This window comes from Neolamprologus multifasciatus, chromosome 14 (assembly GCF_963576455.1).
Source record: "Neolamprologus multifasciatus chromosome 14, fNeoMul1.2, whole genome shotgun sequence".
NCBI classification, from domain to species: domain Eukaryota; kingdom Metazoa; phylum Chordata; class Actinopteri; order Cichliformes; family Cichlidae; genus Neolamprologus; species Neolamprologus multifasciatus.
In genome coordinates, this window is record NC_140452.1 from 6,461,883 (window position 1) to 6,488,688 (window position 26,806).

Below are 26,806 nucleotides of genomic sequence, written 5' to 3' on the forward strand. Positions count from 1 at the left end.
AGGTGATCAGCGCGTCCCCGCTCTTTGCTGAAGTGGTACAAGCCGACTTTGATCAATGTGGATCGATGTGGATGAGTGTGCAGCCGGAAGGCGCTATGTGAAGACGGAAGGGGGTGATGGCCCTTTGCTCTGCTGTGCACAGTATGTGTGGGAGAGAATTAAGACACATTGTGTCATGCTTTTCTACACGATATATCACCCCAACACAATACATCCTTAACCCGTGACTCCATCTCAGTCTTTGTTTCTATTCTTTCTGCCCGTCTTTTACTTTTGCTCCCTTTTGGCTCTTTACAGGAAAAAGACACTCTGTGCTGAATCCTTTCCTGTAGAGAAGACAAGATTCTGAGGGAGGAAAGACGCCTATTTATCAGTTTTTTAAACAATTCTTACTTTTGTTCTGAGTGTTCTTGGGTAGTGCACATGGGAAACTTCATCATGAAACCATCATGGAAATAGAAGGAATATACTGAATAGCTAATTCCTTTTTACTGTTGTGCTTATTTTCTTTTTCTTTTCCCCCAACAATGCCAAAACTCGTCATGTATCCCAAAGGCTTCAGTTTAAGGATTTCCAGCTCTGCAGTTGTTGATGATACAAAGGATTACATGCTGTATTACTGTTGTTTCCTTTGTACTTCCCTTCTATTATTAATAGAATCTTTGGAGAAAAGCATTTGGCTACGCTCCTCGAGTGTGTGTGCTTTAAGAACGCCCGTGCATCATTTTGTGTGTGCTTGCAGTGGGTGTATCATCACTCTGTGGAGTAATGAATGCTAATCCTCTCTTATCTGCTTTAACCTCAAGGCAATGACACTAGCTGCTGATGCCAGTACAGTGACACCCTTTGTTGAAGGAGTATGTGTGAGCGTGAACGAAGATGTGCCACACATGGATGTAAGAAGAGATGTCTCTACTAGCATTTGACAACTTGCCCTCAGTTTTTCACACTCTGAAGCTTCAGGTTGTGGTCTTGTGATTATCTGCCATGTCCCCCATGACTCATCAGAGGAGCTGAATAAAACATTCCAGCCAGCTGACTTTACTGCATCTGATCTTGACTCATAAAAAAAGAACAGTCATTTGATATTAAGGCCTTCTTCAGGTCATTATGCAGAGAAGGCATCGAACTGTTCTTCTTGCTCTCCAGCGACCAGGTCAAATGCAGTTTTCACTGGCTGAGAGCGGCGCTCTCTGTTGCCCGTCTCCTGTTGCCAACAGCATCTTTTGTTTTCACTTCGGAGCCACTTTACGTAGCTGCTAAAGATCACAGCACAAACCAAAGGCTGCTGCCATTCTTTGTCAGCAAGCATCTTTTGTTCCTTTACAAGGACAACTCCATCTTTTTTAGAGTCATAAGCAAACAATTAAAAAAAAACTCTTTAGCCCACCTCTTAATGAACACTTAATGACAATAAGTGTAAAGCAATTTAAGCAGAGTGAAAATTGATGGAGAGCAAGATATGAGAAGAGGGGGAAGGTTTAGATGAAGAAAATCCAAAAAAAGAACAGAGGTCTGTCCCCAGCAGCCAGTGACGCCCATACAGTATAACTGCAGAACGAGCGTTACAGCGATGGGCAGGAAATAATTAGGACTAAAAGCTGTTGGGTCCTGTCTGCCTGTTCAACAGTCTTCCATTAAGCCTGTTTTAATGGGTCTGCTCTTTGCCTGCCTTTTTGACAGAGTGAATGGGAGATAAAACTGAATTAGACTAAACTTTAAAGATTGTGAATAGGGAACGCTCAGACAGAGAGTGAAGGAGAGATAAAGGCCGAGAGAAAAAGATGAACGGATAGAGGATGGAGGAAGAGGGTTAATTGAAAGAGAAATAGAGAAGAAGGGCCAGATCTCAGGGGCTGTGGGGTGGTCTCTCTCGCCTCTCTCTGCATTGCTGTCTGTATGTGTGTATATGTGTTTGAAAATGTGTGTATTTGTCTGTCCGAGGGGAGATAGCGTTGTAGACTAAATGAGAACAAAGCTAATTAGGGACTTTGCCTTACCCAACTCGACAATGACGTTCCCGCTGGAGCCAAGATAACACTTCCCACCTATAATGCAGCCGAGAGGGTCAGACGCCACAGAGACTTTTTTTTATTTGAACGTTTTCATCCCGCATTTTAAAGCAGATTCTTTATATATATATATATATATATATATATATCTTTATATATATATATATATATATATATATAAAGATATATATATATCTTTATATATATATATATCTTTATATATATATATATATATCTTTATATATATATATATATATATATATATATATATATATATATATATATATATATATATATATATATATATATATATCTTTATATATATAAAGATATATATATATATATATATATATATATATATATATATATCTTTATATATATATATATATATATATATATAAAGATATATATATATCTTTATATATATATATATATATATATATATATATATATATATATATATATATAAAGATATATATATATATATATATATATATATATATATCTTTTTATATATATATATATATATATATATATATATATATATATATATATAAAGATATATATATATATATATATATATATATATATATATATATCTTTTTATATATATATATATATATATATATATATATATATATCTTTTTATATATATATATATATATATATATATAAAGATATATATATATATATATATATCGTCCGATAACGATATATATATCACAAAAATGTAACATTTTCTGTAAATTCTGTGAATCTCGGGCAGCTCGACTTGCGGGAAGTGTTTCCAGCTGGGCGTCGTGTTTTAACTGATGCATGAAACGATACATTTTTAGACATAGGTTGTAATGGCCGCCGTTTTCTTTGTGAGTATTTATTACACGGCGTGCTGCGGGGAAAAGCCTGTTCTGTTTGAGTGTAAGGTTCATCTTTTAGCACCTGACGGCTCTTTTTTGCTTCTCATCCGTAAATACTCTGATCTTTCACGTGATTCAGTTTATTTTGAAAAGTCTCAACAGGATCTTGAGCTTTATTGTGAAAGGTTTACGTGGAAATAACAACAACAAATAAAAACAAGCGCTTGTCTGTAGTGTGGTTATATTAAATATAAGAGAAAGAGAGAACTTTAAGAAATGAATATAGCCACTACAGTGACCATCAAAACGATGAAAAAATATTAAACAGTTTATTTTGCGACACCACGAAACAAACGATAGCGTAAAATGAAACGATAGACGTTTTTATATCGTCATCCGATGTATATCGTTATATCGAACAGCCCTATAAGCAAGTGAAAAATAAAATGAAGAAGTCTGAGCTGTGTGACTTTAGTAAAAGGAGCATAGTGAGCAAAGATGAAAAAAGGCTCTGCTGCTGACGCTTCATTTAATCCTTTTTTTTATTTCTTGGGTGCTAATGCTGACTTTTTTTTAACCATGCTCGTGTTCACTTTCAGACCGGTCAGCAGCAGATACAGAAGGTATGCCTTATCCTCATTTGCCCGGCCTCAAGGGAGTCTAATGATTACATGGTATACACTCTCTGAACCAATTCCAGTGCACTCCTTTAGTTGTCGGGTGGCCCACTGTGAAATAAGTCAGCACTGGTGGTAAAATTGCAATGCCACTGTAATTCCTCAGACGTTTCTGTCCACTTCATGTGATTTCAGCAAGTGCCTGTTTCTTGATCATCTGTTTGGAGACTTTCGTTCATTTCCTCACAGCAAAATGGAAAGAATTTCAAAATCTGTCCTGCATGGGATCTGTTTTTTTTTTTTCATGATTAAATCCAGACAATCTTAACAAAAAAATCCTAATTCTAGGCTTTTATCATTATTTTTTGATATTTTGATTGATGTGATTTAGCCTGTGTATTCAGAGCAAATAAAAGAAGCACTGGGATTTGTGAGCTCTCTCTGTATCTTACTTTGAAAAAGGACTGATTAATGCAGAGCATAATATTAATTTTAAAAAAGGAGAATGATAGCCAGTAATAAATGAATCAAAATGTCAAATGCTCTTTTGACATGAGCTACTTGAGTTAGATATGTCCGTCGTGTATGGTAATAGATCACAAACTCAGAGCAGTTCAGCTCAGCAGCAGCAGAGTGTTGTCATTAGCCACGGGGGCTAATGATTTTGCCCTGCCATTAACTTCCTGCACTAATGATTTTGTACCAACGTCCACCCAAAACATGCTAACACTCTGTGTGCTATTGGGCGATGTAATCGGTGTTTTGGCTAATTGAGCACTGCAGCTAACAGCTTTCCTCGGATTCTACGTCAGCCGTGACGTTCGGCGGTATTCGTCCGCTGTTATGTTCCATTACTAGTTTCTACCAGGTGTGTTGCGTCACCTCGTCTATCATTGTCTGTGATTCTTTTGTCCACACGTCTATCTTTGTCGTTGTCTCAACGGCTTATCCCTCTGCCCACTTAAATGAGATTTTAAGGTCATTAACTGATCCAGGCTAATATACTAATGCACCTGGGGTGTTCCAGATTTAATAAATGATTGGATCGAGACAATGAGGCTTATATAGCCGGCTGGTATTAGCTATGGAACAGGGAGAGGTGGAAAAAGGGAAGGCAATGAAAACAGGATGTTTTTTTGTCTCCGAAAAACATGTTTGTCATCGGGTTTACCTCATAACATACTGCCTGATTTGCCAGTGGTTTGCAGCTGAACTGTATTGCTTAATAAAAATTCTGTTTTAGAGTGTGTACGTGTGTCTGTGTGTGTGATGTGTATGTGTGCGCGTACTAACAACATCGGCTTGTCTGGCAGCACTCTGAGTCCTCAGACAGGCTGTTCTTTGTACCGTATCTGATGTCATATTTTGTCTGACGTATGCTTGCCAACAGGAACCTTTGGTCAGTAAAGCACATGCCCCAGAGTGCGTGTCTGCGTGTGAGCTTGTGTATTCTCACCACAGCCCTCAACCAGACGGCACTTTCTTGATTGATGCTTGTCTTTGGCAGCAGGAGGGAAAGGCGGTTCCACCGAGAGAGAATTAATAATGCAAAGGGACTTGGAACGGTGGCCGTCCAGACTTAAGCTCTACAGTTGTCACACTGGTCACGGTGTTCACGGTGCAGCCGTGGTTTGAGGGGAGCTCGGGCACACCGAGAGGAGAGACAGAGTGAAAATGCGGAAAAGATCAGAGGCTGTTGGATTATGTGTGGTTAAGTTGGAATGAGTCGTTCTGGATGGGTAGATTAAAAGATCATTCAGAATCAGTGTGTGATTACGGCAGTGAACGCGCAGAAGGACTTTGTGGAAAGCAATGTGCCATTCAGCCCTTTGGAGGATATACTGTAGATACATGCCAACAAAGGCACAGCCGAAATCACTTGCACAGACCACTTTGATTAATATTAATATGAAAAGCACACTCTGCATCTGTGTCTCTGTCTGTCTCACTCCCTTTTGCTTTTCTGTAGCTCTCTCTGACTGTCTGCCTTCTACTTCTTCTGTTCTTGTCTTTGCCTCTGTTGCCAATCTCTGAGAGGAGTTCTGCCACAGGTTTTATTCACTGGAATTCCTCAGGCACATCTTTCAGAGAGCTGTCAAAGCACCACAGGCAACAAGTAAGACCGACATTGCGAGTTTCAGATCACAGTGCCTCAAAACATTCACATGTACGCAAAAATAGTGATTTGATGACTTCGTAAACATGTGGGTCAGTGTCTTGACCCTTGATCCCTTTATGTACATTACATTACATTACAATACATTTTAAGTTCTATTAAATTATATTTATATAGTGCCAAATCACAACAGCAGTTGCCTCAAGACACGTTATATTTGAAGGTAAAACCTCTACAATAAAATGATCAAATGATTCACTTTGAGCAAACACTTGGCAACAAAGGGGACAAAAATCTCCCTTTTAACCCTTTAAAGCCGGTCGGAGCGGGCACGCTCTGTTTTGCGTAACTACTTTTAAATCCCGGTAGCTCTGCAACCACGTAAGCTAGCGCAATATTTTTTTTTGCATATGAAACCGGAGGAGTTGTACTTACATCTTATGCCATCAGCTTGTCCTCGGTCACAGTTTCCTTCCACATATAGCTTTGCAAAAACTGCATAAAAAGCGCTTGCAGCAACAAAAACATAATATTCCAGAAACACGCTTTGCCGATCCGATCAGCTGTTCGTAACACTTCCTACGTTCATCAGCGTGAACTATCGCATGTCCGCCATGACCTGCCTGAAACCGGAAGTGACGTCATTTTTGCGTAAATGTAGTTTTTTTACCATCAGGGCCTCATGAGCCTGTACTGGTGTTTTTCAAAGGTATGTTTGACTTTATGACTTTCTGTGTCGTTTCTGGGATGCTTAGGACTCATATTGCACTGCTGGAAATAGTTTATTTGGATGCATATGCTGCTTTTTTGCAAATTTGCATTATAATATTTATTTTTGTTTTTCCTGCAGTATATAAAAATTGGTGTATTTCAAAAATAAAACTATGAAGGCACTCAAAATAAATTTCCTGTGGTGGGAAACTATTTTGTGCAACTTTTTTGTATTTACAGTTTTGAGGGATAAGCCTCTTAAATTTCTCTAACTAGAAATATATGTTAAAAAAACAAAAACGATTTTCAATTTTTTTGTAGTTTATTGCACTTTTTTGCAATTTATGTAATTACTATGCACTTAATGCAGACATATTATTAAAATCTGGGCTATAATGGTTGTATTGATGTATAGCAACTAGGTAGGTCTTAAAGGGTTAACAGGAAGAAATCTCAGAACCAGGGGATGATGACAAAAAATACACTTACATTTGATGATAAAATAAAGCAGCAGTTAAAAAAACATATTGACAGTAATTACTGCTATGGAATAGTAGTATTAATACCACAACAACAACAACAACTACAGCAGTAATAGTTTATATAATTCCTGAAATTAAATTGTTTTATTCCTTCTTATAAATACATGACATACTTAGGAAAAAACAAAAAGCAGATAATTACCAATTCTGTGCCCCACAAGTCACAACCAAGGGTCTCCTTAAGATTAAAGATTTCAAAATAAAATCTTTTTATATCCACTCACTTATCTATCACTGCATGCTGACACAAATTGATATGTTAATCTTTGTACCGGCTTCAGTCACAGAATTGTAACAACGGTGTGCAATAAACTTGTGATCTTGAAATGGCTTGAAATGGCCATGTTAAAGTGAGGGACCTGGTCTATGACGACTCACAGTCATGTGCCGTTTTCAGAGAGACTTTGGTACGTCAAGACGGTGATAAAACAATAGACTGACTGTCTCTGTTGCTCTGAAACTACATAGGTACTTGGCAGCCATGCTATTATATAGGAATGTAACCAGAACTTAAACACCTTGCATTTAAATGAATTAAGTCCGCTGTTGGAAAGAGACTCATCACAGACGAGTTTTGCTCATCTGGGCAGATTGATTGGAATCTGGTAACAATTTGTTGTATTTATTAAGTTAGCAAGCAATTTAGTAAGCAATTATTTGTAAACATTTTCCAATCTGTGTGAGAGGAACTGCAGTTTCTACAAGGATTGCGACTGCACCTTGCGACCGAAGGTGGTTGACCAGTCGTCGAGGATGTTGCACTCTCGACCATAACTCAAATTTTCTGGGTTAAACTCACAATCTGGAAATCAATCAGTTTATCTACTGACTTATAACTTATTATTACTTAGGACTTATTGCCTCTGTGGGTTTCAGAAACTCTCAGTGTAGCTGTCGAACATCTTGGCCAAGACTTCCTTGTTACTTACTGTGGCGGAGCTGCAGGGGAGGTTTGGTACTGTGAGCTCAAGGGGCAGTGTCAGGGAGGTTCGAGGGACAGGTGTGCATGATAAAGCTAATGAGATTTCTCCCCTTTATATAGTGAAGCTGAAGACCAGCTGGAAAGTTGGTACTGGGTGCCGAACCAGAATAACCTGCATGTGTGGAACTATAATAAACACGGGAGAAATCTGGTTTAATGAGGCTAAGGGGATTTTTAAGAACAGATTGCTCTATTCTCCATACACCTTAATAGTGAAAAGTGATTTCCTGTCTTTAAAGTGCCATTTAACTATTCTTTGCTGCAATTAAATATTGGGAAGGTAAATTGGTTCAAGTGTTAGAATCTGGATTTGAGGAATAGTTACCTCCATTATTAGGAGAGTAAACCAAACATGTGAAACTTGCTTAATTCTTAAGAAGAAAGAATGGGGCAGGGAGTTGCAGAGAACTGGACCTGAAGACAGAAATAGACAAAAATAAGATGAGAGGAGAAGAAGATGGAACAGTAGGGGGAGTGCTTGAGAGACAGATGCTAGTAGTCTGTTAGCATATTAACGTCTCCATGGAGGACAGGCAGACAGGTGAAAAGGCACAAGAGAGAAGCCAAAACATTAACATCACAGACAATGATTGGCAAGGACCTCGGGCTCATGCATGGCATTGTTCGGAGAACAACAACGCTGCTATAGATAATGGCCCTGCTGGTGAAAATAGAGGGGGATGAATATATCAGGGTGCTGACCTTTCTGAATGTAGCCAATAAATGATAATTCAGATTCTGTCTTTATCAGGGTCCACGTAATTTGCTGATATTGTTCATCTTCGAGAAAGAAAATACCTTTTTTTCAAAAACATAACCTAAGAATTTTGTCCATGTTATTTTGAAAATAACACTGTTTGACTACAGTGAACGATTGAGTGGTGCCAGTTAAACTGCCAACATGAGATCATCTACATTCTTGCTCGTCATAGAAAAGCACTTCCACCACCTGTTTACCAGAAGCTAAAACTTTTTCTTCTTTAAAAACCTTTACAAAAGTTTCTTATTCTTGAAGTAATCATTTTGCAGCTTATTCCCAGTATGGCTTGTTAAAATGTGTAAGTGCTTAAAACCTTTTGAGCTTTGACCACTGAAAACCGATGCAGGGAACCCCGCTGAAAAAGAGCTTACATAAATTACAGCCCTCAGATAGAGCTGTAATTTATGTAATTGAGGGGCCGCTTTGTCACAGTTGATTGCACACACACACACACACACACACACGGCTGGATCTGACATGCTTGAGTCCAGAGGGAATGTACCCTGAAAATCAAAAGACATTAACCAATTAACACAGATCAATAGTTTACAGCCACATAGGGATGAACCGGGAGGGATGACTTGGAGCATTGTCAATATGTGCCTTTGGGCCAATGGTCAGGCTGGGAATGCTATTCCTCACAGCTTTTAGCCAATCAAAATGCTGGATGAAGTCTTGACATTCTGCTGCTCTCCAATGCAAAGTACCTTTCGTGCTGTTGCTAGGCAGAATAAATGGGAGAGAGGCAGAGACAGAGCAAGACCAGGAAGTGAAAGGAGGAGAAAGAAGAGAGGTGTTAAGCATAAAGCCAGAGTGGGAGAGTGTATGTGTTAGGCTGTGAAGGAAGGTGTCATAGTAGGCCACAGTGAGCAGCAGGTAATCTCACTGAGATAAGCAGTCGCATGACAGCCAACCTTTAATTCCCCATGGGAGGGGACACTGTGGAGTTGTCGCAGGGCTGGTTTCCCAGTCCCCCTGAAAAAAGATTTACATAAAGCAGTAATGGGAATAGATGGATTGAGGATGCATTTTGATGAGGTGGTTGAGGCACAAGAAGAAGAAGAAGAGAGAGAGAAGCTGACAAAGGCAAGGAGTAGTACAAATGCTGCACACATACATGAATATACACACAGATCACAGCAGTACGTCGGCACTTGCGCTGCTCTGTATTCATGATGAGGAGAGCAAATATCAGCACGGGGCTCAGGATGTATGGGGATTGATGTGAAAGGGAGAGAATGAGGGAGAAAGGGGGAGTGAAAGAGAGGTGGAGATATCTAAGATATTACACCTAGCCAGGGGAGTGTTCAGTGGAGCAGGCATTATGAGAGTGTAAATTACATTCTCTCCTCCCTTTGGGCTGCTGGCTGCAGGATGAATATAAGCACCCACAGCAGTGAGTCCGCACAGACGCAGACCACAGTCTCTAGCATAGTAGCATAATACAGCATTAGATTGCCATAATGTGTTTATGTTTCGTGTCACCGGAGTCTCCAATCACGTATCGATCCTACATCAGTTCTCCCGCCTCATCTTTACTGAAATTATGTCCGATATTGACACATGGCTCATTTGTTCGAATTGAGTGGAGATCAATGGTGATTCACAGGGCTTTTTAAAACATCGAGCATCAAGTTGAACAGCTTCTTAGGTGGTAGGATGGAGGAGACTGGGGAGCTTTTGCTAATTTAGATTCCCAAAACAAATTTTCTTTGGGGTTAGACCAACAATGCCGAATCAATTCAACGCAATTGCTTTTACTTTTAAAATTAGACTTAATTTAAAGATGTCATTTCAGCATTGAAGAAATTATGATCACAAAGTTCGTGATTTTGATCAAATAATAAACAAATGAAACCAAAAAAAGAATAATTTCCAGACAATGAAGTGTTCCTTTTATCACAGGCACACGGCAACATTGTGTTTGTTGAATGTTTGCTTTGTGTGAAGCAATCTCTTAGAAAGAGCAGATAGACAGTTAATCCTCTTTATCTCTGCTCTTGGAGCTAATTTGTCTCCCAGTGGGACCTTGAGAAAATAGAGAAGGTGGTAAGCCCACATCTTCTGCAGAACTGATTGGTCTGCTTTATGGCAAAAAGAGTGGCAGGCCCAGATGTCAAGGATGTGAGGTCGGCGCCGGTTAAATAGGAGGGAAGCGACTTAATTCAAGGCTCATTACGTCTATACATTAGGCTGTGGTTAAAGGGAACAGGACTCTAATCCACCACTTCCCATGTGTCTTTCTTCCCCACCCCCCTCCCTTGATTTTGCCCTCCTTGTCTCCTCCTTCCTCTTCGTCTCTCATCCCATCAGGGCCGCTGTTCCAGAGAGAACTGTAAGTACCTGCATCCTCCTCCTCACCTAAAGACCCAGCTGGAGATCAATGGAAGAAACAACCTCATCCAACAGAAAAACATGGCCATGCTGGCCCAGCAGATGCAGCTCGCTAACGCCATGATGCCCGGCACACAGCTACAACCAGTGGTGAGTAGTCGCTCACCAGACAGTTTATTAGGTACACCTGTTCAACTGCCCGTTAACAAAAATGTCTAATCAGCCAATCACATAGCATCAACTGAGTGCATTTTGGCATGTAGACATGGTCAAAAGTCAGTTTTCCATCAGTACCTACTCAGATCGACTTGGCACGGTTCGCCACGTTTTCAGGGTTTTCCATTAGGTCATGGTACCTCTTTTAGTACCTGCTCGCCTGGGGTTCCAAGTGATCCGAGCAGGCACCAAAATGTGATGTCGTTAGACTGCATGCCACAAAATGGTTCGTCAGTGAGTCACGAAATTTAAACCACCATTTTTAAACAAGGCAATGAGGAAAATATGTCTACAAAGAACAACGCCGTGGTCACAGACCGAGCAGTAGGTATATTCTTGTCCACCTTTCTACACCTCTCTACAAACCCTGGAGGTTTGTAGAGACTGCTCTGAAAAATGTCCACTGAGCAGCAAAATGCCTTGTTGATGCCTGAGGTCGGAGGAGAATGGACAGACTTCTTTGAGCCGATAGGAATCCAGCAGTAACTCCACTAACCACTTGCTACAGCCAAAGTATGCAGAAGAGCTTCTCTGAATGCACAACCTTTTGAACCTTGAAGTAGATGGGGTACTGCTTCAAGGTTCAAGTTTTTCCAATCTTGTGGGCAACAGAAGATTGGAAAAACTTTGCCCAGTGCGATGAATCTCAATATCTAGCGTGACCTTCAGGTAGTAAGGTCAGAATTTGGCAAAAACAACAAGAAAGCATAGATCCATTATGCCTTCTATCAACCTTTCAAGCTGCCAGTGGTGGTGGTTTAATGATGTAGCGAATAATTTCTTGGCGCCCCATCATACTAACTGAGCATCATTTAAATACCACAGCCTACCTGAATATATCTTTTTATGAGCACAGTGTACCCACCTTCTGATGCCCGCTTTAAACAGACTACAGTGCCACGTCACAAAGCTCAGACTCATCTCGTTTCTTGAACATGCCAGTGAGTCCACAGTACTCCAATGGGCTCCAGTCACAAGATCTTAATCCAACAAAGCACTTTTCAAAACAGTCTCTGAGCAAGACCTTGTTGAATTAAAGATGTTTTAAAGGCAAAATGGGGCCTAAAGCTATTAATAATTATGTACCTAATAAAGTGGCAATTAACTGCACATTGCATATAAAAAATTCTATTCAAATACACGTCCAAAAAACTAATAACCACTCTATAGCCATCCATTTTTAATATGCAAGTTGGTCTGATTTGCTGGACCTTGTCAGTGGACAGAGTACTTACGGTTACTTACCTATTAATATAACGGTTTGAACATTCTGGGCTTAATTATGGATAATTATTACAATAAATATCCATACCAATGACCATATGTCTAAAATGTTCTGTTTTCAACAGGTAAAAAATATTTAACTGCAAAATGTTAATTGAATTTAGTCATTTATAGCAGCGGTTCTCAAATGTTGCTTGATATCGGAAAAATACTCACAATTATATCAGGGTTTAAAAAAGGATAGAAGCTAGATTTTAGTGAATTAAAGGCCAGCACAAACTCTTGTTTAAATTTTCCTAAAAAGTTATATCCATTGGACTTAGCTTGACTCCATTTTTTCCTTTGGTTCAAGTTATTGTCAAGATATTGTAGACGAGACAAGACGAAGATGTGTAAGATGCAAAATCTACAAATATAGTATAATTTAGATGTGTGTTCAGTAACTATGTGACTGAGTGTGCAAATAAGCATATTTTTCCCAGATACAGTTTGTAGTGGATTCGTGTAAATTTTTTTTGTTTTTGAGTCTTTTGATGAGTATTGTAAGGTGTTTTGTGTTTGTCAGTCCTTTGGTGGTAATGAGTCGAGGGCTCTGTTTGGCCCATATCCATTTAGATGGATTTTATGTCCACTAGTCTGGGTCAAAATGGTGGTTTTAGTGAATTTTGAAACTGTGTAACTGTAACATTTGATGTCAGTGTGAATTTATTTATGGGACAGTAGTGACAGCGGAGACCTGACACTGTCACGAGAGCTGCATTCCCACTAGGGCTGGGTATCGTCACTGATTTCTAGAATCGATTCAATTCCGATTCACAAGGTCCCGAATGGATTCGATCCACGATTCGATTCAATTCGATTTGAATCTGGGAAATTTTGACAGTCAGAAATATTATAATTCACATCAGTACATTTACATATTTTTGTATCTATAAAAAGGAAGCTGACACACGCAAGACTTTATCAAAGGTGTGAGCGTCACAGCAGATGCCTTTGTGTCAAAGTAGCTGAAGATAAAACACAGAAACACATGAAGGTGATTTTTCCTGTTCTGGGATTTTATAAAAATATTCTGCAGTACATCAAAAACGAAAGAAAACCATTAATCAACACATGAACGTTACCTCTGACGTTACAGCGGTTTTATCAGAGACACGGCGTTTTGAATATTGCATAATTTTAAAAAGTTTAAATTTGTTCAGTATTGAACGGCAGAAATTAGGTTTTCTAAAAAACGTCGGCAGACAGCGCTGTAAACAACGGTAGACTTGTGCATAACAAGCAAGCGAATAATGAAGAAAACAGACAGACAGTGAGAGACAGAGAGAGAGAGAGAGAGCTGTGCATCGTGGTGGAAGCAAAACAGTAAAAGTCAGAGTGAATTCATGACGATGTTTATGTGAAGCGTAGTTTGGATCTTCTTTTGCTGCTGGTTCGGTCAGTATTGTTTGGAGAGACATCAAACTAACAGCTTTATGATCAGCGCAAAAAGGGCGTAAACACACAGCGCGGACCCGCGCTTTCAGCCCCGACCGTGTCCGTGCCGTCAGCTGAGAAAGTCACATCTCACTGATTCTGATCCGTCGGCGGGTCCGCGCTGTGTGTTTACGTCTTTGTGCAGAATCCGTGTTCCTGCTCTCATTTACTGTCTTAGCTGTTTGGTGGTTGTTGAAATTTTGTGAGATTTCACCAGAGATTCTGGCATTTCGGGCAAAATAAATTTATATTAAAAAATAGATGCAGGATTTTAATGAATTGATTTCACGTTATCCAAGCCAGAATCGATTTTAATCGATAAAACGATTATAAAAACCCAACCCTAGTTCCCACCATATTTGCCCAGGTTCCTGTAGAGGGCCCGAAATGTAACATCAGCACCGCTGCCCTCTGAAAACCATTATTTCCTGTGGTTTGTACCATGCATGAATGGTTTGGCAAGGTGCGATGCAAACATGCTGTCTCGGAAGCTTCTGCATTGACATGACCAGTAGAAACAAAGAATGATGGGAAGCAGACACACACTATATGAAGACAGTGAGCAGGCACAAAAAAAATCACACAGTACAGATTTGGCACAGCAGCCAGCCAAAACTTTGGCTCGATCGAGTGTCAGTGCAGCACATACTGCTTACCACTCTACAGATCTTAACAAATTTATTAGACGACTTGTCATTAAAACAACAAAAAAACACAAATATTTCAGAAAGCTGTCTTGTTTTATTGGTATTTATTGAACAGCTAACAAACTGAATTCACATTTTAGACCCAAATAGTCGGCACACTGGACTTCTCTCTGAGAAGTCAGAAATGAATCAAGCATAACATACATTTTTATTTGTCCAGCAAGTAAATAATTGAAATGTTGCATCTTAATCTCAATTAATGACATTCTAGTTATTTTTTCAACTCTTTTGTAAAACATTACATTTGAAAATTTACGGATAACAGCAGCAATTATATTTTAACATTAGGAGCTTAGTTTTGATTAGCTGATGTTTACTGGTGGAATAATCACTACAGAAACAATGATAGCAGTGATTTTGGTAATTATGCTGTGTAATTAAGATCATCTGTGACACACACTTCATACTGGGTGTTCTGATAATTTGTTAAGCACTGTATGTGAAATAGCACAAGATTGATCAGACATGACGCTCATAAGGACCAGAATCCATGCCACTTCAGTGAGTATAGGAAAAACAGTCATACACAAAGTTTCCTACCACTGCTGCGAACGCACAGACTAATTTGCGATAAGCAATTTTGTGTGCTTTGTCATCTAACGGTTTATTATTGCTAAATTAACATTCATAATTATACTTGGTAATTTCCTAGGATTTGCTTAATGACAACAATAAAGACAGTGTTTATAGGTTTAGTGGTTATATAATAAATCCCAGCAGTTCCAGAATGTTCTTGCCAGTTTCACATTCAATAAAACAAATACATTCCAAATAGGACTATATTACAAAGGTATGAAGTATAAACAGTGTGTAAGGGTTGATAAAAACGTTTTTTTTCCTGATTTTAAACCCCCCTAAAAATAATATTTGTAGCATTTGTAAACCGATCATAAGGGCAATCATATGATCAGCACTCGGGCCGATCATAGGACTGCCGGTGGGTTGGGTTGTTTGTCTGTTTAGTGTTCTTTAAATGAACTTGAAAAACTTTTGTTGTGGAAGTTTTCCACTTAAATAAAGCCTGCAGACGAGCGGTGAGCGGTAGCTAACATTCTTTAACCCAAGCACACAAAGAACAGACAAACAAGCTTGTGGAGCCCCTGTATGACCGCGGGACAGACGGTCAGCAGAGTCTCTCTGAGCCTAGCATGGCTCTCAGTTAAATACCTTCTCCAGGAACAAAGGCAGTACACAGCTGTTTCACACCTTAAGGTTCACACTCCCTTGCTACCTCCCAGAGTCCTCGAAGAGACAAAAGACTGGTCCTCTGGAGTTCCTGTTTCCCCCAACATCCTTACTACACCCCCTACCATTTGTCTTAAGTATGAGTGTCAGACATGTTAATACAATAAAATAATGTGATTGATACCTAGGTAAAAGAAATTCCTATACACATGAAAGCCATGAAAAACAGTTCTGTGACTGAGTTTGAAAAAAATGTTTAGCTTAAAGAAAATTGACAGAATTAGTTAATTTGATAAAAGTTTATTCTTACTTTTCCTTTTGTTTGTACATTGCATAATATAGGAAACTAAAAAACTAGTAACTGCTTTACAAAACTAGTATGTGTACCTTTATTTTGGTCATTTATGTTTAGCAAATCAGAATGGATTAAATAGGCAGTTGGGTTAGGTTCTAACTATGGATGGATGGATGGATGGATGGATGGATAGCCAGTCCTGGTTTAAGGCAATGAAGGGAATTATTTTAAATGATTAGCAGCACATCCATAAAGCCGTATAACATACACACACAACAAACTGAATTAAGATGTTGCTCTATGTATGTGCAGCATGCTCCAAGGATGTTCAAGGTGATAGCCACAGCCCCGTTCAGCCAAATGAATCCTTCCGTGACCGATCCAGAGACCTTACAGAAACAATGAGAACTGCCAGTCAGGCTTGAAGTAATTCCTCTGTCATCTCCACTGTCCCTTTATGTTCAAGTGAGAGCACTGGAGTGAATTTGTCTAACACTATTCAAAGGAGTTCAAAAGATGCTGTGTGCTTTGACGCACATCTGCAAGTGCACACTTAGCTGATGGCTTATCAACCCTATCTAGAAAAGAGAGGCTGAGTTGAGAGCCCCATTGGGAGGGATGGGGTTTAAAGAAGCATAGATCTCCCTGGAATTGCAAAGCCTTCCTTTCTGTTTATGTCATGGGGTGAGAGAAAGCAAGACGAGAGAAGAAGCAGAAAGACAAGCTGACAAAGAAGGACACAGCAGAAGAAGAAAGGGAGAAGGGAATGCAGCCGAAATAGATAAATGGGCAGGGTAAGACAGGTAGGTAAAGTGAAGGAGATAGGATGACAGCAGTGAGGAGAGATGGCTTTAGACCTCCACTACAAAGAAAAGTCAAGAAAATAGAGCATGTTCTGTGCACAGGGATCAAAGGGTAAAACCGGGTACTTACCTTTCTAGGAATCAGACTTTATTCTTCCTAACCTCACCGTGTGTTTGTAGCTCAGTCTCCTTCTTCCACCCTTAGTATCTCTACCACATTTTATTTCCCCCTTTTTTTTCTTTTATCTGCAGCTATCCATCCTTCCTCAGTGTATGTAGGTAACCTACTTTGATTTCATGCATTGGACCATGAACACAGTGAAGTGGTTAGGGTCTGTCACAGCTGGTTGTCACTCACTCACAGTAGGAAAGGACCTGTTTAGTACAGATCCTCTTTGAAAATAAAATAAGTCAAAGCATGAAGCCACAATCCAATGACATTCCAGTGGTTGGCTGTAATTGGCCACATCTTTGTGTTTAAATATTTAGGAGCTGAAGTTATGGCTCATGTGGCAAAGTGTTTGCACTACAACAAAGAAAGGTCAAACTAGGTCAGTGCGTCTGACGTACAAATCTTAGAATATTCAAATCTGAATTTAAGCTTGTTTAAAAAGAGTTTCAATATGTATTGAATATCTTTATATAGTATGTTTCTTAGTCCATTATAACCAGTTCAGTGGCTAATTGGTTAAACCATAATTTAGATAAATAAAGTTGTGCAATGACTGTCACGTCGCATTTTACCGTCATGATCATTATAATTGTAGCGGGGACTTTTCAGCAAAACTTAACTTTAGGTTTTCCACCGTTATGCAAAAAACAACAACAGCAAACATGCCCCAGAAAAAGAGAGGATAACACATTTTACTGGGAATAGTGAAAACAAATACTGCTGAACCGTAATTAAGCCCTGTATGCAATTATAGATGTTTCTGTTATAACGTTTTTGTTAATTAATGCGAATATTCATTTTCATATCGACACCGAAACTTCGACGTGTTCCAAAAAAGGCCTATTAGTAAGCGTTCAAACTCTTTGCAAGATGATATCACTGCATAGTTAAAACCCCATGACCGCAAATGTTTTAGGTGACATCATGCTTATTCCATCCAAACCCCAAGCTGCAAATATCTCAAACTGATATCTGAGCACCTGGAGTGAGACACATCTGCTTTTCCAGAGCACCTTATGATCGCAAACAACTCTTCAGACATTCCAGAGGGCAGTGCCGAAAGAATTATTTCTGATTTTCTGAGTCATCGATGAGCAGTGAGGAGGTTTTAGGAAGAATGTATCAGTACAGCCTTGGCTGCCGCTCCTCTATTACTCACTGTGTCCTGTTGGCAGGGGCTCAAAAGACAATCCTTAGACTGGGGCTGAGGTCAGGATCAGGCAGGGAAAACTTTGCAGTGCATACTCCTCTCTGTGTCAAACTCCAGTGCAACGCATACAGGCAGTACTTTATCTTACAGTGAAGCCTCTATCCCCACTCACATGCTCACATCAGTACTGCTAACTGTCTAATATCTGGGGTATGAAGCATGTGATTGCATCTGATCAATGGAAGAAGGTGACACCACATACTGACGCTTGCTCTGGGCGTTAGTGCAAATGAAAGACAAGCAGCCATGTTCCTTTTCCTCAGATGTTAATTATCTGTTTTTGCATCTTTCCTTCCACATCCACAATCAGAGTTCCTATTTTTTGCTTTGCTACTGATAATCTTCTATTTCTGCCTCATGTGCTGCATATCCACGAGGCGTAATATTTATATGAGGAAGAAACAATGTGATTATATACAGAGATGGGCAGTAACGCGTTACTTGTAATGCGTTACTGTAATCTGATTACTTTTTTCATGTAACGAGTAAAGTAAGGGATTACTATTGCAAAAACGGTAATTAGATTACCGTTACTTTCCCGTAGGAACGCTGCGTTACTGCGTTACTAAAACCGTGACAACAGCTGTGCGCAGATCAACAATGGATCATATATGGAGTGCGGAGAGAGTATGAGCGTGCAGCGTTTAAAGCGTGGAAGTACTGACCTTACTTTGAGTTTGATTCCATAAAAAGTGACAAAAACATTAGTGTCCGCTGTGCGTGGGAAGAAAACTTATTTTTAAAGCGAAAAAACCCCTAAACTTCCAAGCTACCACCGAGTAGCTACGACGCAATGGGAAATTCACAGAGAAGCTGTCATATCCTTCCACTGACCGCTGCGGCACACCTGCACCAGGGTAAACCTCCGCCTACTCTACTCCTGCTTTACAGGTGAAAATAGAGCAACAGGACCGCTAGTCTTTGACTTTATTTATTTTCTGCTGTGTTTTACTTGCATCTATTTGAAAGAGTGAGTGTAGCACAAAAAAATATTTTATTTTATGTGCTGGAATGTGTAGAAAATAAGTTTAAATGTTAAACAAATTTCTTCCAGTCAGAGAATGTTGCATATAATTACATTTTTGCTTGATGCTTAAAGTTAAAAGATTAAAACTAACAAAACAAGTTTTAAAAAGAGACTTTTCCATTTGATTACATTTTGTATGATGGATTATGTAGAAAAAGTAGAATTGGGCTGAAAGATCTATCGCTTTATCACCTATTCAGGGTGTAAAGCGTGTTTTAAAAAAGTAACTAAGTAATTAATTTTGAAAATAAGTAATCAGTAAAGTAACGGGATTACTTTTTTGGGGAAGTAATCGGTAATTAGTTACTGATTACTTTTTTCAAGTAACTTGACCAACACTGATTATATATGTAGCATCTTTATACATAGACTGTGAGAAATCATTGTGGATCAACTTTGACCAACTCTCTTATTTTGCATGTGCTCTCAGCCCATGTTTTCAGTCACACCCAGCCTTGCAACCAACGCCAATGCCGCTGCAGCAGCGGCTGCTGCATTTAACCCCTACCTTGGCCCTGTGTCGCCCGGCCTGATGCCCGCTGACATCTTGCCCAGTGCCCCCGTACTGGTCACCAGCAACCCCAGCGTTCCCATACCTGCTGCTGCTGCCGCCGCCGCTGCTGCACAGAAACTCATGAGGACAGACAGACTGGAGGTGAGGAGGAACACAAACATTTACACACATTCGCAAGAAAAAGTGGGGGAAAAATATATGTAAGCACATCGGGAGGATTTGCATAATTTTTTGTGATTCCTTTGACGCTCGCAGATTATAAAAAACGATTGGGAGAAATACCTTTTTCACACCTTTCTAACAGAAGCTGTCTGTTCAATATTAACGGTGTTGTTTGTACGTCTGTGTATCTACACCGTTCCTGTTATACTAACTACATGCCATTACCAAGACAGAGTTATTTCTCAGACTTAAGCAAGAGAATGAGATGTTAATGAAAGCATCCACAAACATTACCATTGCTGACTGTATCGATACGAAGGGGATAACTTTGTCCGGCACAAGCTCGGGTTATAATGTACATATGTCATTTTCAGAAAAATCTTTACTTCTTCTCGGAAAGCAATTAGTTCTTTGAAACCTGATGAGCGCCCCTCCTCCAGCTGCGTTCAGATAATCATTAATTGGACAGTAAGTCAATCTCATCCATTATGTAGCCCCACCCGAGAAACAGTGGCAGCGGAATAATGGGGAAATCGTTGGAGGCAGGCAGGAGGCGTGCAAGAATGCAGGAAGGTTACATTTAAGATGTAATGTTGGGTAGCTGGGTAATTAATGGGGGCGAGGCTGAGTAAGTCTTTGGACCAAGTGAATGAATCGACAACATGCAGAGCGACAGAACAGGTCGCTGACAGGAAAGAGAGATGGAGGCGGAAGATAGGAAATCAATTTGTAGACCTGTTGTGGTCATCAGGGGAGGGGTTGGAGCAGGCAGAGACAGAGATACCAGAAACAAAGCAAAGGCCGCTGACTGAATTTTATGGAGGCGTTAGTACAAGTCATGCTGTACAGGTTAAGGATAAGTGGAGGCAAGACGCCGCGAGCAGGAGAGCATGCGCCTCTCGATTCAGACAAAGGATTAAAACGATTTGTCCTGCAAAAGATCGATAGCAAAAGAATATGAACTATTTATCAGCCAAATCAGAAATACTCTCCTCATTCCACTGTTTTGCTTTTAGATAGAGAGGCCTGTTGGTCAACGGCATCTGCGGTGGTCAGGCTGCGGGAGAGGTAGTGAGTCTGCATGTGTGGGTGAAGCTTTTTGATGAGGAGATTTCATATCCTAGTTTCTTAATTTGAAAGGAACTAGGTTTGCTAAAAATATCTTAGAGAAAGGGGCCAGTCATATTTCAGTTTCCAGTGTGTGTCGTTCAAAGTAAACATAGCTGGAATTCTGTGGAGCGACACACATACATACCGCTCAGTTGATGTGTTACGGACTGTTTCCTTTAGGCTGTGAGAAATTCCAATTTTAGAAGACAATGCCCCAGACAGTTTTCCTTGAGAAAATATGCTCCAGAAGTCTTGCTGTCTGTTCCTTACATACGGTATGCTGCAACATGTCATCATGCATGAAGTCATATGTTGGTCACCTGCAACCATGGTGATGCAAGTGGCTCAGGGGGATAGTTAGACATCTGGTCCCGAGAACATCAAATCCTATCATTCCGTCCTCTCCTGTTTCTTTTTCCCTATGACAGCCTACATACACCTCATCACCAAAGGCTCTCACTTTCTCCTCCATCTCCATCCTCGTCTTTTTACTCTATATTCGTCAACCACGCTTACATTTCCCTTCTCTTGAAGTTTCCTCCCTCCCTCACCCGCCTCTACAACATCTGCCTGACAACAAGGCAGTCTCTCGTTTAAAAAAAAATAAGACAAGTAACAGTAGTTACTGGTTAGCAGTGGTGGGGCGGTGTGCACGTGTAGGCATACATATCTGAGAAAGGGAGAGGTGCCCACGAGAAACAAGGGACAGGCAAAGAGAGAAACGCCATCACTCACAGCAGTCAGTGAACGTAGATGATGAGCTGTCAGGACTGGAGACAGAGCAGTTTGCAGATAACGGTGCTGGTGGCCTTTTGTCTGGCAGCCGGTCCACCACAAATCAAATCCTTTATGCACGCAGACAGGGAGACTGGTAAACAGACTTAGTAAATGGCTTGTTCCATCACAGTAACTGATAGATCGATACAACGCACCATGAAATTGCATTTCTTTTGGCGGAGGATTGCATCTCGAATCCAGTTCAGACTCAACGGTCGGATGGAGCGCCGAGAGCAGAGATCTGAAGTTATTGCAAGGCTCTTTAAGTGCCTAAATAAAAAAAAAAAAACAGTGCTGCCTTATAATATATATACACCCACCTTTTGTGTGTGTGTGTGCGTGCGTGTGTTTGCTACCGTGTGCCAGCGGCTGACAATTACGTCAGCTACAGCCTCCCTCGAGGGTAACCAGCTTCATATTTCCCATGAGCCTCATTGAATCTGTACGTTCAGAACGAAGAAGGCATTTTCCCGATTCTTCATGCAAGTGCTGCCCCCTTCTGTCCGACTCAGGGAGAACAAAAACAGTTCTCGTTTAAATAATGGATGAATGCGGTGTGATTAACGAGTCTGTAAACGTTGGTTAGGATCTGTTCTGCTTATCCATCAACATTAATGGCCGAACCCATCATTAAGATCGGTTACCTTGTCTGATACCATGTGAAATGACGGAGCAGATTGATTGCTTTATCACGTGGACTCACCAGTAACTTTGTAACTTATGTGTGTAACTGTGTGTTAGGTTTGTGATCAAATCCTTACCATTGCCCCAGGTATGCCGGGAATATCAGAGGGGTAACTGCACGCGTGGGGAGAACGACTGTCGCTTTGCCCATCCTGCAGATAGCACCATGATCGACACCAACGACAACACAGTCACCGTGTGTATGGACTACATAAAGGGCCGCTGCTCGAGGGAGAAGTGCAAGTACTTTCACCCTCCGGCTCACCTGCAGGCCAAAATCAAAGCCGCCCAACACCAAGTCAACCAAGCTGCAGCTGCTGCAGCCATGGTAGGTATCTGTTTACGTTACACCTCCAAAAGCAAATCAAACTGAGAAACATTCATGTATTACAATCTCACAACCTGCTGTTAGCACTTAAAGCTAAATGTCATTTAATGTACATTAAAGTTTAAAATGTATAGTTTTTCCAAAAATAATTTCTTTTTTAGTTCAGAAGCATTGCACCACAAATACTCTAATCTGGAGATAATTGTCTATGTATCGACAGCGTTGCTTGAGCCAGTACATTTTACCCTGCTTTTAACCTCAACCTTTAGTCGCCGTTGTGCCTCTGCAGCTCTGACTCAGCACGCCCTAAAACGATACAGATGTAGCTTGTGTCAATGTGTGCTTTATTAGCAGCAGCAGTAATCGTGCTCGTATGTGACTGAGCCTCCCCTCGCCTGCTCCTCCTTGTTTTGCTGCTTTGTTAGTTTTTACATTTTGCTTTTTCACAATCGATAGATGTGTAACATTTTTTGCTGAGAAGACAATTGCGTAGACTGCGGCATATTTTGGATCTTGTTTCCGCAATGCAGCGATCGGTTTCTCTAAAGAGACAGTAAAAAGGTCGTGCTCCGCCAAGTAGATAATATTGTGCATCACTGAATTCAAAAATATGGGTCAGCTTTATTTCAGTTAACCTTTCATTTCTTTATTTCGATTGATTCAGCACAATTTGAGCAGGCCTGCCATTTATCATGTCCAATCTCATCTTTTCCAAATAAAATGTAGTAACTTCCTGGGATATAAAATGACAATTAGTATGAATATAATGGCAAAATGATAATTATTACGACAGTGTATCTATAGAATTAGACTAAATTATTGTTCTCTTTTTTTCTTTTCTTACAAATAGCCAGACCTGTGACGCTTTTTCAAAGTCTTCATTGAGTATTTAGTTGTGACACATGAAACAATCTCAAACAGAGAACACAGCATCGCATTCGCAGGGGGATGACACGATTCAATACAATTTTATTTATATAGCGCCAGAACACAACAAGCACCTCCAGGTGTTTTATAGCTTTATATTGTAATATATAATATCTTTCTATAATATTAGAAAGAAAACTCCAACGATCAGACAACCCTGCATGAGCAAGCACTCGGCGACAGTGGGAAGGAAAAAATCCTTTTGAACAGGAAGAACCCTGCAGCAGAAGCAGCATCTGGGGCAGCCATCTGCTATGATCGGCTGGGGGCGATGGGACAGAGACAGGACAAAGGATTTAGTAATAAAACATTTTAAAATGTATCTACAATTTCATAATCAGTGTATGTGATACAAAAGTTTTGTTCGGATTGGCCCACCTGTTAAAGAGGAGATAGGATACATACATGTACCCTAGGATCATTATAGTAAGAATTTAGGAACAAACACATCTGAAGATGTCAGTGATTTTTTTTATGGTTTATTCAAATCATGTGAATGAAACAGAAAACACAGGAAGAGGAGAATCACACAAGTCGTTTAAGACCCTTAAAACGGGCCTAGGACCAAGAGTCATGTGCCACTTTGGGAAATTAGTTTCAGTACAGTTGCCATAGTCCAGCCACCACAGGCTTTAAGAAAGCAGTGCATCTGGAGCAGAGGGCAGAATCACATTAGATAATATTTATAGTCTGTTTCAAATGAATGTATTTGATCAAAGCTCATTCATTGGCTAATAATCTTTTCTGGACCATAGCATAGAATTTTCGTATTCATGAAAATCAAAACTTTCTTCTGACAGCAAAGTTTGCCAAGGGCTGTAATTCTTTTCAGTAACCCTAAAGCCATTAATGTGCATGCACAAGTCTTGTAATTGTTGTATATTGCATTCCAATGATTTGTTTTTGTTTGTTTGTTTGTTTTTTTGTTTGTTTTTTTTTCCTCACCAACCCACACTGCACTGCTGCCCCCATGACGCACCTTCGCTTGCTGGTTTTTGTTAATGCGCTTGAACCCCATTGGCCCATTGCCATCATGTGCTCGCTGCCTGCTAATTAAGACTCAGTCGGCTGTCAAATCACTGAAGCGACCCCTCGACGCAACTTTTGATCTGGTACTATGACCTTTCACCTTTTAGCTTGGCATGCAGCTGTGGTGTGATAGATATAGTTTGAAGCTGTGTTTAACTAACTGAATGAGAAAGCACTTAAGGGTGATGAACTGATTGTAACCTTTGGTTTGACGTTTTAAGATTAAAAACAGATTCCAATCAACATCAATGAAGAATAAGGACAGTGGCTCAAAACTGGAAATGCACTACATTTTCCAATGTCAGTTCATCACCTTAAGTGAATCTCAAAAAACACTTCACTGGAAGCATGGAAATGCAAACGTTTATTGTGGTATAAGCTATGGTAGTCTTTGCATGTGTTGGTCATTTCCCATACTGCATGTGTAACTGGTAAAGAGATGTCATGACAGTCTTAACATGGCGTATAGTTTACTATTATCATGGAGCTGACAACTTTCCCTAACTACATCATTTCCATTGGTGGTCCAACAATCTGTGCTTCAGCTTATATTAAGCAGCTGCTAAGTTCTCTTTACGGAAAATTCGAGTTCTCAGCCAGCAAAATATTGACTGTATCTACTGTAATATTCTAAAATCGTGTAAAAAGGTTCATGACAATATCTTGAGGACTTTTATGCTTGTCGTAAGATATATGTCACACTATTTTTTGTCAGCTAGCACCTCTGTCCGCCTGCTCTGACAGAAGTAATGTAGTCCACTGCTTGCTTGCCAATATATTTGATCGCTGTTTTGACGGGCAATTTAATCTTCTAATGAATTTCTTTCTTCTCTCTGTCCTGAATGTCACTGCTACCATACTTTGATTTCCCTCACTCCCATCCTTTTGTTTTGATGTTGTCCCCTCTTCAGGGGCTCCCTCCCGTCTTGCCTCCTTTACCAAAGAGACCTGCACTTGAAAAAGCCAACGGTGCCACCACTATGTTCAATGCTGGTGTATTCCCGTACCAACAGGCCCTGGCCAACATGCAGTTTCAGCAGCAGGCTGCCTTCATACCATCAGGTAAGGTCCGAGTCTTCTTTAACTGGTGTTTGTTGCAGTTATCCTATTCACATTTCACACTCCTTTGATTATGGTTTGGTATCTGCACTGACTGGCTGAATGTGTGAAATGATGGGGGAAAAACTTGCACAGTGTTATTTGCACATATATGTACTGCATGGTCATAACTTTGGTGTCACAAGTGGGAAGAGAAATAGTCAAAAGGTTTAATTTTTTTCATTTATAAACAGGCAGGCAGTGCTAGGATGTCTTTACACCTGTATTTCTTTTCTTTTCTCTGACCCCAGTCAGTTCATGAGTTTGTAAACTTGTAGCTTTTCCCGGTGGTTTGGTTTGTTTTCACACGCGGAGAAATCCAAGTGAACCAAAGTGCTTCACTACAAAAACAACGTGAAAATATTTAGGCTGCTTATTGGCCGGATGAGTCTGGGGCTGGAGAAACAACAGTAAATACAGGAAGAAGGTGCTGCATTCTAGACTAGTGGAGAGTTTATATTCATTTCATGGTTAGTTGTTTGCCCGCACAGACTTTGGCACATTTATAGTACCTTGCCGCATTCAGAATACAAAGCACACATGGTAACGGGAACTTTTTGAGCTCAAACTTGGAACGCAGTTGGGTCGGATCATGTTCACATGAAAAACGAACTGCTCTGGAGTCCATTTGGAACCAAAGGGTCTCGGGGCGATTGTTTTACACCTGAGTCCAATTACTGTTTTCACATCTGCCCAAATGATCGCACTGAGGGAAAAAACCAACCAGAGTTTAAATGACCTAAGCACTGCATGTGTGAAAACACCCTTAGTAATACACATAAACCATGCTCAAAAGATCATCCTAATAAACAGGAAGCAGTAATTTTGAATAAGATGCAACTGAGATAAATAAATCAAAGTTTTTATTTATTTAAATATTTATTAAAATGTTCATTAAGTTGAACATTTGATGTTACATTTACATGGGGAA

The 26,806-nt window shown here is 40.0% G+C and overlaps 1 protein-coding gene across 10 annotated transcripts in view; it reads left to right on the plus strand.

Moving 5' to 3' along the window:
* Positions 1-26,806, plus strand: part of LOC146503363 (muscleblind-like protein 1) — a 73,127-nt gene that overhangs the window by 38,380 nt on the left and 7,941 nt on the right. For 5 of the 10 annotated variants that reach the window (XM_085184538.1, XM_085184537.1, XM_085184545.1 and 2 more), the window contains 5 exons: positions 10,911-11,081; positions 19,677-19,901; positions 22,582-22,821; positions 24,807-24,860; positions 25,689-25,839. In XM_085184538.1, coding sequence (XP_085040664.1) covers positions 10,911-11,081; positions 19,677-19,901; positions 22,582-22,821; positions 24,807-24,860; positions 25,689-25,839 — 841 coding nt within the window. The remainder of the gene's footprint in view (positions 1-10,910; positions 11,082-19,676; positions 19,902-22,581; positions 22,822-24,806; positions 24,861-25,688; positions 25,840-26,806) is intronic. The other 5 variants (XM_085184542.1, XM_085184547.1, XM_085184544.1 and 2 more) reach the window with 3 other exon arrangements.